Below are 16,361 nucleotides of genomic sequence, written 5' to 3'. Positions count from 1 at the left end.
TTACATTATTATTATTATTAATAATAATAATAATCAATACTGGTGATTTTTATTAATAGCCATTTTAATTCTGTTCCTTAGCCTCCATTTCCAGTAGATAGCACACTTCGTACCATAGGAGAACTGATCACTGTTTTAGGAGGATTCTACTTCTTTTTTAGAGGGGTAAGTCATCACACCTAAAGAATTTACAAATCATAAACAAGCTATTATGATAAGTACAATATTGAACCTACCCAGTAGATCCCAGTGATTACCCACTCTGGATCTTAGGACTTTTCCAGTCAGATTTACTTTTTCATCAGTTTATAGCATTCAGATCAGTGATAAATAATATGTGTAAAAAGAACTTGCACTTAGATTCTAACAATTAAAACGATAAAGCAGCTTGCACATTAAATAGGCAAAGACTTAAATAATAACAAATAATTGCAGCGCTATCTATACATGCATCTTAATGGTATAGCAAAAAAGGTGAATAATAAATGCACATAAGTGGCAGAAAAGTCCATATAGGATTCACATATGCAGGTAGAAGTTGGTGCATAAAGAAAAATGCCCGATCCAGATAGAAGACCATCACCTTCCACCCAAAAAAACTGGCCTCTTACCAGAAGGTTTGACCACCCACAGGATCGGCCAAAATACACAGTATAGTATATCCAACTGATACAGCACCAGGTCTTCAGCGCTGACTGCTCACAGACACTTCTCTAAGTTATAGATACTCTTGAGTAGCAAACTTTTCAAAAGGTAAGTTGTTGGGCAGATAGCCAAAGCTGTGCTATTGTTTTCCTTTGGTCCAGGAGAACAATGATAATGGCTTCAGGCCAGGATTCTTACAAGACTACCATATTACAGTCCAACTTCAAACTTAAGAGGATGACACGTCCACCTGTTCAGTTCATGATGGTGTTTTATGTTACAAATACCATACAGGGGCTCGATCCATTCATCCTAGCAAGGAGGAGGCGGGGTTAGTGATGTCAAGGGGGCGAAGCAGGAATCTGTGCTGGGGCTGTATGTTGCTGAGAGGAAAGCATCATCAACCTGCAAGGAATGGCAGCTTCTTCCCTGCAATGAGATTCTGATCTCCCATGCAACAAGCAGATCCCTCTGGATCTCCCATTGGCTCCCCCTTCTGTCACTCAAATCCTGTGAGGAGGGAGCGGGGGCGTAGTGGAGCTGCACTGTGTATATCAATAGATGCACACATCCTGGCTCAGAATCAAGCCCACACCATAGGCTTGCTGTGGGGGCACTCGGAATGGAGAATTTGCCAGAAGCACCGGCAGGGACCCCAAAAGAAGAGGTTTGGAGCTGCTCTGTGTAAGACCATTGCACAGAGCAGGTAAGTATGACATGTTTATTATTTATGCCTATGTCTCACAAACATCGATGAGGTAGTAACACCAAAATTCCAAGTTCTGCCTGACTGCTGTAACCATTACCAAGTAAAAAAAATGGTGCTATACTTCCCAGGCTGATTCTTTATATTGTTCAATAAATATACATTTGGGAAATTTAGCTTCAAGAGTGTCACCTTTAGTATGACCTTGTGTTAAGTGAGCTGATACAAAAACTTGCTTTTCTGAGAGATACGAAAAGCCCGCAGATAATTCACTTTGTTACAATTTTGAATGATGGAGTTGCTATTTAGTTTTAAAAGCTAGGATTATCATCTTGTTTTTTCAGATCTAAGATTGTGAAATTTATAAATTAACATTTTTGTTTTTGGCTTATTTAGATCCAGTACTTTTTGCAGAGACGTCCAACTATGAAGGCACTTATGACTGACAGCCACAGTGAAGTTTTATTGTATGTAATGCATTTTATCCATTTATCATTTTTTTTTTAAGTAATAATAAATAAATAAATAAATTAATTAAATAATGATAATTAGCATACAAAAGTGACTCCATTTAACCATTAACATACTCACAAACAATGTAAAGGATGTGTCCACTTGGAGTGGACACCTGAAACACTAGTCATTTGGTCCCCTTGGAAATTGCCTTTAGTTAGAGGTACTGTATTTTCCTTCACTTCTGTACAAAAAATGGCCACCGCCAAAGTCTATAACTGGCCTTCACAGCAAGGAACACATGGAAGGGCGAAGCATGTCAAACAACAAAAAAGAAAAGAAGAGAATTTCCCTTCACTTCTGTACTGATGACAATGCTTTCACCATACAGGGAGTGAGAGGAAATCTCTCTGATAGCAACACTGACAACATTTTTTTTTTTCTATAGAACAGGGGAAGAACTTTTGTTAGCCTTTTATTGCTATCTGTGTCACTGTTAGGGATTCTCCCCCACTTCCTGTCTGGTAAGACTGTTGTCACCTGAACCATAAGTGAGGGGAAAGTTCTGGATAGCCGTAAAACCTCACAGGAGTTCTACTCCTTTTCCATCCTATCCATGGCTAGAAATGTTTGTCTGGGTATACACTTTAAAGAAATTACATTTTTTTTTAAATGGTCAATTTGAAAAAAAAAATGATGAGCACCATCATGACATAATTGATTTGCAGTGTTTTAAACACCCCATTTAGTTACAAGCTGGTGTTATTCAAATTTGAATCTAAAATTGCAAAATCTGATTCTGTCTGTCCTACCCAGATTTAGAAAAAAATATGTTTGGCTGTGATTTAGCGTTGGTAAGCTACACTTTTATGTATCTTGCTGGTACTATAGCAGTGATCTACTTGAGGTGAAGGTACCTCTCTATACTTTTGGTTGATACCATTACAATGGTGTCAATACACTTACAAAGCCCAACACTTCTGCATTATCAGTTGTGTCCTTTAGAAGAGCTCACAATGTAATGGCCAAGTGTGACCTGTTATATTGCTTTTGATGCAAAGCAGAGGTGAAAGCATATCCCTGTGTACCATAGGGTGCAGGCTTGTCCTGATACCAGAGGGCTAGTAAATGTAAAGAGGAAAGGATCACTGCTACTCCAACCCAGACCACACACCCTGATGTATTTTGCCCCTGTGGGCAGAGCGAAATGCATCAGGGTGTGTAGTTTGGTGTAAACATGTAGGCTGAGGCTGTTCCTTTTCGTTTATTCACTTGGGCTGGTTGGGAGTAGCAGCAAACCTTTCTTCTTGCCTTTCATTTAGGGTTTACATGCACTTTACAGCTTAACTCCAGCTTGGACAAAAAGGAAAGCATCCATCCTCTTGTAAAACTAATAAAGTAGCTCTAGTTGCAATGCTCACTGCAGCTTCGGCATTGTCCCTTCAGTCTCACTCTCTCAATAGTCCAGCAATGCTCATCTTCCTGGCTGAATAACTCCCAGCCCAGAACGTCAAGGCTCTACCCTGCCCTGGGACTCATAAGAGACTGCTTAATGTGCTGGGGGGTGCCTAATATAGAGCATAGCCAAAATGAAAGCCACTTATGTTACAGTGGAGAATAGATCATGTACGGAATCTCGGAATATAGTATATCTTTTTTTATTTCCAGTTTCATTCAGGCTGTCTTTCTGCTGTTCTCTGCATTACTGTACTTTTTTGGACGGCATGAATATGTGGCTTTCATGGTGATTTGCTTGGCCATGAGCTGGGTCAATATGCTCTACTATACCAGGGGCTTCCAGCAAATGGGGATCTATGCAGTAATGATTGAGAAGGTGAGTGAAGCCTTGTTCAGTAAAATCAATTTTTACACATTTGCAGTTAGTGATAGCATAACTTTGTTTGGGTTGGCTAAGCTGTTGTTACTGTAGTTATAAAAATAACCTAAGCATAGCAGGAGTTGCGACATACTAACAGACACTGTCAGTATACAAACTGCATGTGGAACATACCTAATACAGAAACCTCTTTATGTCAGTTTGCACATTTCTAAATCAGTTTTCCATACTTTATAAGTTAACACAGCAAACTCAAAAAATCTGTTTATTTGTAAAGTATAGGATAGTTAAGAATTGTAGAGTTAAATTTGATTATACACAAGTCTATTCTCATATCTTGATGAAGAACGTGGGCCATGATAAAGACTTGGAGCATTTTTGTGATCTCTGATTTATACACATAACCCACGTGAAATTTTACTCTGTTTATAATATAATTTAAAGCCCAACTCCAGGCAAAAAAAAAGTTCTCCAATGCAGTCAGGCTGTGCCTGCACTGCATGGATTAACTGCTCGTTTCTTTCTAGGGAAGAGGAGAACAGAGATACAGTATACTTAGATAATCCTCTGGTCCTTCCACCACAACACTGGTCCAACACCCCCCTGCTCCAGTGGTCTTGAGTAGTGAAGAGCCCAGAGCAGGCTCCATAGAGCAAGAACAATCCATCTCTGGACATTGGGGGAGTGCCATTTTTCAGTGGATTGAAGGCTCAAGTAAGTATAAGCTTTCTCCTCACCCCAAGAAAAAAACAAGCCATTGACCCATGCAGTGCAAGCACACTGCATGGGAAAATGTTTTTTTTTTGCCCAGAGTTGGGCTTTAACACATGAAAAAGCTGCTATGTTATATCAGATTGCTGCTTTGTATAAGAGACTGTCAAGACAGAGAGAGAGAGATTCATTTTAGAAGAGACTGTTATGTTGAAGGCTCCTGCATGATACTCTACTGTTAAAGTGTATCAAGTACAAATGTACCAAGTACAAAAAGTTAATATTTTGCAGCTTACTAGTCATACAGTGTGGTGGCTGTATTGGTTTACTTTTTTCAGGATTTTTCCCACTTTCTTCACCTGGTGATCCTGCCAGAAACATGCATCTGTCTTACAATCCTACAAAGACAATACCAAGCATTGTCACCCTTAGCTACTTACTTGCTTTTGAATATCTGCCCCTTTCCTTATCTCCTTAACAGAATTGTTTGAGATTTCAGTGCACAGGAAGTTACAAGCATATTGAATATCTATCAGGATCAACCAATATTCTTCTTTACTTGCAGATAGTGCACTTAGCCCGAAAAAAAGAATACTAACACCCTTACCACATTTAAGGGCTAGTTAGGTGCAATATATTCTTGAGTTTAGATATACTTTAGAGATTACTTGCAGATCACAGAATACTGGTGGAGACTACTTTCCTGCAGAACAGACTTTAGACTGCTGCCATATTCTAGTTCAGTCTATGCAAGCAAAAGAAGTCTTGTGCTGCAAGCTATGTATTCTAATAAACCAATCCAGCTTCACTATATAAAGTATCTAATAAAATCTATTCTGAGTTATGATTGATACATGAGAAATCACACTTATTAAAAATTAGCTTTTCACAGTAAAATTTATAACAAGATTATTTTTCTTAAATAAGAAGAGTATGCATGTGCAAATAAAAACTACAAAAACTTAATCTGGGGTTTCAACTAAATGGTTGTGTACCTCCACCCAAGAATACAAACTTTGGGTAACATAAAACTATTTTAATATTAGCAGGAATTTGGAATAAATAAATGTTATTCTCTGCCTTGCAGATGATCGTAAGAGATATGCTTCGCTTCATGTTTGTCTACATTCTGTTCCTTATTGGTTTTGCTGCAGGTATGAAGGGATGGTATGCTTTGTAAAAGTTTGAACTGATTCATCTCTTGAATGTAGTTTTGTCATTTTCTGCGTTGCACTTCAATCCTTTGAATTTTGTTTCTAAAATGCCAAACTAACTTGCAGCATTCCAGGTCAATACATAGATATCATAAAGCTTGACAACAAAAGGAGAGAGGGAAGAGCATTGATTTATGGCAGGAATAGTAAAAAATATAAATATGCATTTGCATGTGTGTCCAGCAGACAGGACACTTTGTACACAGCCACACCAGAGGGAGAACTACCTGTCTCCAGGGACAACAGTGAAGTGAGATGTTGGAACAGTCCTCCACCTCCAGGCTGCTGTCAGACTAGACAAGATGGTGCACACCTGCGTCTGTCAGAAACTCTAGGACAGCAGTTGGAGCCCAGCTATTTCATGTAACCATTCACTTCTTCCCGGCCATCACAGAGGGTATACTGTTGTAACCACAGAAATGAGTTTCAGGGACTAGTCCCCCTTTCTTAAGCCTGTTAGTCTGTGCACTTTTAGCTGGTTTATATGCAAAAAACACATGTCCTTAATCTGTTAACCCGTTGCATTCTAGTACAAAACCAAATACTGGCAGAAAACCTGAAATGCTCCAAATATTATATACATTTATAGATACAGATACATAATATTATATAATAATATTTAAAAATATAACTTCACTAAGGTGATTTTCTTGACATTTATGCTCAAAGCACCATCAAGGAAACAATTTTAAAGTGGTAGTAAACTTGTTTTTGACATTTTTACCTACACGTAAGCTTATAATAAAACTTAACTGTAGGTAAAATATATCTCCTAAACAGGGGCAGACTGACCATTTGGAAACTCAGGCACTGCCCAAGGGCCCGGGGTCAGCAGGGGGCCCCATGAGATGCCCCTGGTCCCTTTTTCATAGGCTTTTTTGAGTTTGGGCAAGGACACAGGGGCCCCATGATCTCCTATTGCCCGGGGGCCCCATGAGTTGTCAGTCCGCCCCTGCTCCTAAATGTGCACAGTTTAGGGGATATTCCATTGAGCAGCAGCTGGTGAGTCACTGGTGCATGCACTCTGAGCGAGCGGTGCCGTCCCATCAGAGCTCTGTGTCCGTAAACTGTGACTCCCATGCACATGTGTGGGAGTGACATCATCGGAGACCTGGTGAAGATAGAAGCCCTGTCAGCGGTGACAGGGCTTCTTTTTAAGGTAAGTCTCTCATAGTGTGCTAGTATGCTAGCATAAAAGCACATTATGACACTGCCTTGCTTCTTTTATTTCCCAAAATTTACTACTGCTTTACATGCTTATTTTACATGCTTATATACTTTCTAAATTATATGCATAACTAAAATGAGTAAAAATGTATATATAGAATGTAAAAAACTTGCATATATAAATATATAATGTGTGTGTATTGTGACAGTATGAACGGCAAAGTGTTGGATGGACGATATGTGTCACCTCGCATGAGGTCATACGGTGAGGTGTAAGGTAGAGTCCACTCCGGGTTTTCGGGGCCACAATGGCAGAGGTGGTTCCGGACCAGAGTTTGGACTCCACTGATGTCCACCCACAGGTGATATAAAAAGGGCAGGGCTGGAGCAAGGAGTCGCTCGTGGCCTGGGACTCAGAGAGGTGTTCTGAGAGAGCTGTGTGTGTACTATACCTACAAGAAAAGGTTTGCTTTTGTTTTATTTCGGTGACAGGGAGAAGCCCTTCACCTCTGAGAGAGGAAACGCCTTTTGTTTAGTTAGTGCCTGGATGGCAAGGGTTTATTTTCATGTTTTGTTTATTTTCTGCGAACCTTTTAAATAAAGCTGACAACCAGTCAGATTTTGATGAAAGCCTGCTGTGTGGTCTACCTTTGTCCCAGGGAAGGAGATCCCCCACCTGAGCTAACCCCACATATGGTGGAGGATGCGGGCAACTTCCTGAGCAAGTGGGAAGATGGAGGAAGTTATAAGAGCCTTGCTGCAGGCCAACGCAGCACAACGGGAGACAAATCGCCAGTTTGCGGAGGCCCAACAAGCAGACCGAGAGCTCCTTAAGCAGGTGGTCCAACACCTATTGGAATTTAAGAAGGAATCGGCAGATCTGCTGCCAGTGGAGCAGAAAATGGCGCGGGCCAGCCATTTTTTGCAAAAGTTGACACCTGCGGATGATGTGGAGGCCTATCTCACAACTTTTGAAAGGGTTGCTGTTCGGGAAGGATGGAAAAAGGAGCAATGGGCAGGACTGCTTGCACCATTTTTGACAGGTGAATCCCAAAAAGCCTATTATGACCTGGAACCAGGGGATGCCCAGGACTATGAGAAACTGAAGGCTGAGGTCCTTGCACGCCTGGGCGTCACCATTGCAGTCCGGGCTCAGCGGGTGCATCAGTGGCATTACAGGGCTGACAAACCACCCAGATCCCAGATGTTCGATTTGATACATCTCTCCAAAAAGTGGCTCCAGCCAGAGGTATTGTCAGGCCCTCAGATTGTGGAGCGTGTGGTCATGGACCAATATTTGCGTGCACTCCCTGCCACTTTGAGGAAGTGGGTCGGCCGTGGAGACCCTAAATCTGCAAACGAGCTGGTGGACCTGGTGGAGAGATATGCAGCCGCTGAGGACTTTTTTCATTCACCTGGGCCGTACCCCAAGGTCACTAGGGGTGGAAAACTATCCGGAGGATCCGGTAAGACTGTTCCATGGGCCAACGGCTCAGAAAAAAACGATAAGACTATTGTGTCAGATAATGAGACTGTAGGCTTAGGACCTAGAGACTGGCCAAATAGGTCAGGAAGGTCCCCAAAGCCGTTTAGAGGTCTAAGTACTGAACATATCAAATGTTATCGTTGTCATGCGTTGGGTCATATTGCTGCAAACTGTCCTTTAAATGATGAACCTATGCAATGTGAAAATGCTTATTTAGGAAAACGCATGTCTCTTTTTGCACAGGTGGCATGTACTGCAGCATGTCAGAAACGCATGGAAAAGCAAATGTGTGTGATTGCCATTGATGAAAAGCCAGTAACTGCTCTGCTAGACTCGGGTAGTGTGGTGACCTTAGTTAAAACTGATTTGGTAAACCCTGCCAGCTTACACCCTAGCATGATTGGAGTTATTTGTATTCATGGTGATACACGTAATTACCAGACTGCTCTGGTGGAGATTGGCACTCCCTGGGGCCCTGTGACCCATTCTATGGGAGTGGTGCCCTCTCTGCTTCATGAAGCCATAGTGGGGAGAGATTTTCCCCATTTCTGGAAGTTATGGGATAAGGAGGGGAGTCAGGAGGACCGAGCTCCCCCTGCTGGGGAAACGCCGGAAACTCCTGAACTCACTCCTGACCCCTTTGACAGCAAGGTGGAAGGGGAAACTGTTGGTGCGTCCAAGGAAGGTGTAGACCTTTTTCCTTTCTCTGTAATGGCTGGGGAGCAGGAGGAGTTGGATCCAACCCCAGACATTGAGGATATAGAACAAGAGATGATCGCTGGCTCTAGTGAGAGTGGACAGAATGTGGTGCCTGACCTAGAGGTCAGAAAAGAGGATTTTTGTACGGAACAACTGAAAGATTCCACACTTAATAGAGCCCGTGAAAACATTAAAATGATTGATGGGGAGCCAGTTGAAAATGATGTAGCGGTGTCTTTTCCCTACATGGCTCTTAACAATAACTTGCTGTATCAAGTGGTAAAGCAAGGGGAGGAGGTGGTAGAACAGTTAGTGGTCCCCAAACCCTTTCGCCGGATGGTACTGGATTTAGCCCATGGGCATATAATGGGTGGACACTTGGGTGTAGAGAAAACAAAGGAGAGAATAACCCAGAGATTCTTTTGGCCAGGCTTACATGGAGATGTCAAAGCACATTGTGAGTCATGCCCGGAATGTCAATATTCTGCGCCCTCACCCCATTTTCGCAGTCCGCTAGTACCTTTACCCATAATTGAAGCACCGTTTGAAAGAGTGGGCATGGACCTAGTGGGTCCAGTAGTAAAGTCTGCCCGGGGCCATCAGCACATACTGCTTATACTTGACTATGCCACCCGGTATCCTGAAGCCATCCCCTTGCGTAATACCTCCGCTAAAAATATCGCCAAAGAGCTTGTCCGGGTGTTTAGTCGTGTAGGTATTCCAAAGGAGGTATTAACAGATCAGGGCACGCCATTTATGTCTAGAGTTATGAAAGAGTTATGCAAATTGTTCAAAATCTCTCATCTCCGTACCTCGGTCTACCACCCCCAAACTGATGGGCTTGTGGAAAGGTTTAACAAGACCCTTAAGAATATGTTAAAAAAGGTGGTGGACAAAGATGGGAGAAATTGGGATTTTTTGCTACCATATCTCATGTTTGCTATACGAGAAGTACCTCAGACATCTACAGGATATTCACCTTTTGAATTACTGTATGGTAGACATCCCAGGGGATTGCTAGATGTTGCAAAAGAAACCTGGGAGGGAGAGTCCACGCCCTATAGGATTGTCATCGAGCATATCTCACAGATGCAGGATAGAATCGCAGTTGTCATGCCACTTGTTTGGGAACACATGGAGCAAGCCCAGGAGGTCCAGAGAAGGGTTTATAACCGGGGTGCCAGGATCCGTACCTTCAACCCTGGGGATAGAGTGCTGGTGCTAGTCCCCACCGTGGAAAGTAAATTCCTCGCAAAGTGGCAAGGTCCCTTTGAAATTAGGGAGAAAGTGGGAGAAGTAAATTATAAAGTTTACCAGCCAGGAAAAAGGAAACCCGAACAAATCTATCATGTTAATCTCTTAAAACCTTGGAAAGACAGGGAAAGTTTGTTGGCAGTACCAAGCCCCCAAAAGGACGTGGTCCCCGTGGCCCCTCAGGTACCTATTACTGAAACCTTGTCAGTAGTCCAGCAAAATGACGTTAAGGAGTTTGTGAGAAAGAATGGAGATTTCTTCTCTCACCTACCTGGACTGACTACGGTCATACAGCATGACATAGTTACCCAGCCCGGGGTCCGCGTAAATGTCAAGCCCTATAGAATACCCGAGGCCAGGCGGGAAGCGGTGGCAAAGGAAATAAAAGACATGTTAGAGTTGGGAGTGATCGAGGACTCTCACAGTGAGTGGTCGAGTCCCATAGTGATGGTCCCAAAACCAGATGGAACCATTCGTTTCTGTAATGATTTCAGGAAACTGAACAGTGTGTCTAAATTTGATGCATACCCGATGCCTCGGGTGGATGAGCTCATTGACAGGTTGGGAACGGCTCGGTACATAACCACCTTAGATTTAACCAAAGGCTATTGGCAGATTCCTTTAACGGAAGCTGCAAAAGAAAAGACGGCATTCTCCACCCCCGAGGGGTCCTTTCAGTATAAGCGGATGCCGTTTGGTTTACATGGTGCTCCGGCATCATTCCAACGAATGATGGACAAAACGCTAAGACCACATCGCCAGTATGCAGCTGCCTATTTGGACGATGTCGTCATCCACAGTCCAGACTGGGAGTCTCATTTGTCCTGCTTGCAAGCGGTAGTAGATTCGCTGAGGGAAGCAGGTCTTACCGCCAACCCCAGAAAGTGTGCCATAGGCTTAGAGGAGGCCAAATATCTTGGCTACATCATTGGTCGAGGTCTCATTAGGCCTCAGATAAATAAAATCGAGGCAATTCAAAAGTGGCCCCAACCTGTAAATAAAAAGCAAGTCCGGGCATTTCTTGGAATCACGGGATACTACAGGTGGTTTATTCCCAATTTTGCCACCATTGCAGCCCCACTGACAGATCTGACAAAAGGTAGGGGGTCGGTCATGGTCAAGTGGAATCCCGAAGCGGAGACCGCTTTTCAAAGGCTGAAACAAGCTCTCTGTGCTCAACCTGTGCTTGTGACCCCAGATTTCACAACAGAGTTTGTGGTACAGACTGATGCCTCTGATGTGGGACTAGGTGCTGTCCTGTCCCAAATCAGAGAAGGGGAGGAGCACCCTGTTGTCTACCTAAGTAGAAAGCTCAACAAACATGAGAGAAACCATGCCATTGTGGAGAAGGAATGTTTGGCCATCAAATGGGCCTTGGAGGCCCTGAAATATTACCTGTTAGGAAGACAGTTCAAGTTGGTTACTGATCATGCCCCGCTCAAATGGATGTGTGATAATAAGGAGAAAAACAGTCGAGTGACAAGGTGGTTTCTCGCGCTACAAGTGTTCAAATTCACAGTGGAATACAGAGCGGGGAAACTGCAAAGTAATGTAGATGCCCTCTCCCGGGTCCATTGCCTGGTTGGGACAGTTGCTCAGCCGCATGGGCTTGAGCAGAGGGGGGGGATATGTGACAGTATGAACGGCAAAGTGTTGGATGAACGATATGTGTCACCTCGCATGAGGTCATACGGTGAGGTGTAAGGTAGAGTCCACTCCTGGTTTTCGGGGCCACAATGGCAGAGGTGGTTCCGGACCAGAGTTTGGACTCCACTGATGTCCACCCACAGGTGATATAAAAAGGGCAGGGCTGGAGCAAGGAGTCGCTCGTGGCCTGGGACTCAGAGAGGTGTTCTGAGAGAGCTGTGTGTGTACTATACCTACAAGAAAAGGTTTGCTTTTGTTTTATTTCGGTGACAGGGAGAAGCCCTTCACCTCTGAGAGAGGAAACGCCTTTTGTTTAGTTAGTGCCTGGATGGCAAGGGTTTATTTTCATGTTTTGTTTACTTTCTGCGAACCTTTTAAATAAAGCTGACAACCAGTCAGATTTTGATGAAAGCCTGCTGTGTGGTCTACCTTTGTCCCAGGGAAGGAGATCCCCCACCTGAGCTAACCCCACAGTATATATATATATATATATATATATATATATATATATATACAAACTCACTATATATGTATATCTCCAGTACAATTAATTTCACATCATATACAAGCCGGGGCTGACTGACAACTCATGGGGCCCCCGGGCGATAGGGGATCAACAACATGGGCCCCTGTGTCCTTGCCCAAACTCAAAAAAGCCTATGAAAAGGGTACCAGGGGCATCTCATGGGGCCCCCTACTGACCCCAGACCCTTGGGCAGTGCCCGAGTTTCCAAATGGTCAGTCCGCCCCTGTATACAAGTATTTCATAGATCACTTTTAGTGCAGAAAAGTTTAATGTGTAATGATGTGACTTCTTTACAAGGGAAAAATACTACGATCTGCCTCCAATAGTAACACTATTAGTAGCAGCCTGTAGATGTCACCACAATACTGAATTCAATCCCTTTGCTAATACAATGCTCACAATTAAATTGTTAAAAATGTGCTGATCTCATTTAAGGCTTTGGTGGCCATGATATCGAGAACAAAAATCCAGTATGTTTCTTTTTGGCAAAGTTTAGAAAAATGTTCTGATTTAGTTAAGTACATGGAAATAGCCTCAATCCCAATACGGCAAGGCCTCTTGTATCCTTAATATGGTGTGATAAAAAAATATTGGAGTAAACTGTGGTCTAAGCTTCCTTGTTTGAAAAACCTCTCGTGTTGTCCAAATCTGGCATGCATAGTCCTAATAGTATGTCCAACATAACAGTGACCACATGGGCATCATAGACCATATTACCTACTGAGTACCACAATTGTTGAACTGCTGTATCCTGTAAAGAGAAGAGATCATAAAATAATTTGTTTCATAATTTAGTCAAAGCTGAACAACAAAACATTGGTTTTCTGCATAGCAGACATACAGTAAGCAGCAGTATAGTCATCAAGGACAGGAAGAATTGACTTGCAGATGCCCACAGGCTGCTGTCCAATACCTTCACATTTTAAGTAATAAGAAAAGATCCTCTCGCTCTCTTCAAACCCAAATTAGTTGATATGATTAAAAGAACATATCATACATAAATCTGAGATTGTTTTATTGATCACTGCAGTACCCACTATTTTTATAAAATTCCCAAGGTCCATAAAAATCCCTGTCATTGCTAATATGAATGGCCTTATCAACAAAATATCTCAGTATATAGACCTTTTTTTCCAACCTTTGGTTACTTCAATACCTGCCTACATTAAAACGGTATTAAATTCTTATTTTAAAGGCTGCCCTACACGTAACCTTTTAATAAGTCATACCTGCAGGTACCTTGGAAATGGCCTAAGCTTATGTCATTTGTAGAAATTCACATTGGCCCCAGCCAATGACATCATGTGCAGTGTTCACTGCATTAATGGAACCATGATTGTGCTATGATTGCAGAGCACAGTGCCAAGATGGTGACTCCTGTGCACAAGGCAACTGTAAACAAATGAACAGAGAGCACACTGACCTAGTGCATTATTCAAGATCAATTTATTAAAAACCCGATAAAATTAGACTCAAAAACATAGTAGTAAATGGTCGCAAAACAAGTGTCAGGACATGATGTGATGTTGCTGAGACCCAATGGACCCTGTACTGCCTGAAAGGAGCCATATACAGTCAGGTCCATAAATATTGGGACATCGACACAATTCTAACATTTTTGGCTCTATACACCACCACAATGGATTTGAAATGAAACAAATAAGATGTTCTTTAACTGCAGACTGTCAGCTTTAATATGAGGGTATTTACATTCAAATCAGGTGAACGGTGTAGGAATTATAACAGTTTGCATATGTGCATCCCATTTGTTAAGGAACCAAAAGTAATGGGACAGAATAATAATCATAAATCAAACTTTCACTTTTTAATACTTGGTTGCAAATCCTTTGCAGTCAATTATAGCCTGAAGCCTGGAACGCATAGACATCACCAGACGCTGGGTTTCATCCCTGGTGATGCTCTGCCAGGCCTCTACTGCAACTGTCTTCAGTTCCTGCTTGTTCTTGGGGCATTTTCCCTTCAGTTTTGTCTTCAGCAAGTGAAATGCATGCTCAATAGGATTCAGGTCAGGTGATTGACTTGGCCATTGCATAACATTTAACTTCTTTCCCTTAAACTCTTTGGTTGCTTTTGCAGTATGCTTTGGGTCATTGTCCATCTGTACTGTGAAGCGGCGTCCAATGAGTTCTGAAGCATTTGGCTGAATATGAGCAGATAATATTGCCCGAAACACTTCAGAATTCATCCTGCTGCTTTTGTCAGCAGTCACATCATCAATAAATACAAGAGAACCAGTTCCATTGGCAGCCATACATGCCCACGCCATGACACTACCACCACCATGCTTCACTGATGAGGTGGTATGCTTAGGATCATGAGCAGTTCCTTTCCTTCCCCATACTCTTCTCTTCCCATCACTCTGGTACAAGTTGATCTTGGTCTCATCTGTCCATAGGATGTTGTTCCAGAACTGTGAAGGCTTTTTTAGATGTCGTTTGGCAAACTCTAATCTGGCCTTCATGTTTTTGAGGCTCTCAATGGTTTACATCTTGTGGTGAACCCTCTGTATTCACTCTGGTGAAGTCTTCTCTTGATTGTTGACTTTGACACACATACACCTACCTCCTGGAGAGTGTTCTTGATCTGCCCAACTGTTGTGAAGGGTGTGTTCTTCAACAGGGAAAGAATTCTTCGGTCATCCACCACAGTTGGTTTCCGTGGTCTTCCGGGTCTTTTGGTGTTGCTGAGTCCACCGGTGCGATCCTTCTTTTTAAGAATGTTCCAAACAGTTGTTTTGGCCACGCCTAATGTTTTTGCTATCTCTCTGATGGGTTTGTTTTGTTTTTTCAGCCTAATGATGGCTTGCTTCACTGATAGTGACAGCTCTTTGGATCTAATCTTGAGAGTTGACAGCAACAGATTCCAAATGCAAATAGCACACTTGAAATGAATTCTGGACCTTTTATCTGCTCATTGTAATTGGGATAATGAGGTTATAACACACACCTGTCCATGGAACAGCTGAGAAGCCAATTGTCCCATTACTTTTGGTCCCTTAACAAGTGGGAGGCACATATGTAAACTGTTGTAATTCCTACACCGTTCACCTGATTTGGATGTAAATACCCTCAAATTAAAGCTGACAGTCTGCAGTTAAAGCACATCTTGTTCGTTTCATTTCAAATCCATTGTGGTGGTGTATAGAGCCAAAAATGTTAGAATTGTGTCGATGTCCCAATATTTATGGACCTGACTGTAGGATCAGAGCAAGGCTAAGGTGTTTTGAGGGCTTCCCTCTTCCCCAGAGCCCCCCTCACTTGTTTTGCGACCATTTACTACTATGTTTGTGAGTATAATTTTATTGAGTTTTTAATAAATTGATCTTGAATAATGCACTAGGTCAGTGTGCTCTCAGTTTGTTTGTTTACAGTTGCCTTTTGGACTACCCCAGTCCTCTGTGAGAGCAGCAAGGCCTTCCATATCTGTTGGTTCACCTTGGTCATCCACATATTCTATGTGACACTATCAAGAGAGTGGCCTCTAGTCCTTCTCACTCAAGCACAGGAGAATTTGACTATTGCTTAGAGGAATTGGGTTGGAGGAGGAATGGCCTCCAGGTTTGAAGGAGGACCTAGAGATCAGTGCTGGATCATGGAAGCAGTAAATAGTGTACTGAAGACATTTTTTTTTTTGCAAAAATGAAATGTCATTAAAAATAAAACTTAAGTTAGATTTTAATAAACGTAAAACAATTTGGGACATAATTTACTTCTCTGCTTTTATAAATAGCTGACTCCATCAGAAAATAATATTTCATTTTTGTAGAACCTTCTAAAATCACTGCCATGGTCTCACTGATGCAGAAAGTGCCATGTCCTTCCAACCTTTGTGGTATTTGTCTTCTAAAGCCTCAAAACATAAAGTATGGTGGTCAGATATTTAAAGTAGAACTATAGGCAAACGTTTTTTTTCCATTTTGGATAGAGTAAGTTAGGGTTATAAACCCTGCAAGATTTTTCTCACCATCTGTGTCCCAATGCAGAGATTTCCCTTCA

The 16,361-nt window shown here is 42.3% G+C and overlaps 1 protein-coding gene across 1 annotated transcript in view; it reads left to right on the top strand.

The window, feature by feature from the left end:
* TRPV1 (transient receptor potential cation channel subfamily V member 1) overlaps positions 1–16,361 on the top strand; it is a 61,996-nt gene that overhangs the window by 33,247 nt on the left and 12,388 nt on the right. Inside the window, exons 9-12 of the mRNA XM_089693611.1 lie at positions 82–165; positions 1,748–1,818; positions 3,473–3,638; positions 5,440–5,506. Of these exons, the coding sequence (XP_089549737.1) occupies positions 82–165; positions 1,748–1,818; positions 3,473–3,638; positions 5,440–5,506 (388 nt within the window). The remainder of the gene's footprint in view (positions 1–81; positions 166–1,747; positions 1,819–3,472; positions 3,639–5,439; positions 5,507–16,361) is intronic.

The sequence above is a fragment of the Staurois parvus genome, unplaced genomic scaffold (genome assembly GCF_062004578.1).
Source record: "Staurois parvus isolate SC_StPar_1 unplaced genomic scaffold, SC_StPar_1.0 ptg000635l, whole genome shotgun sequence".
NCBI lineage: Eukaryota > Metazoa > Chordata > Amphibia > Anura > Ranidae > Staurois > Staurois parvus.
The sequence above is the reverse complement of the archived record's forward strand: the minus strand, read 5'-3'. Positions and strand labels throughout refer to the sequence as shown.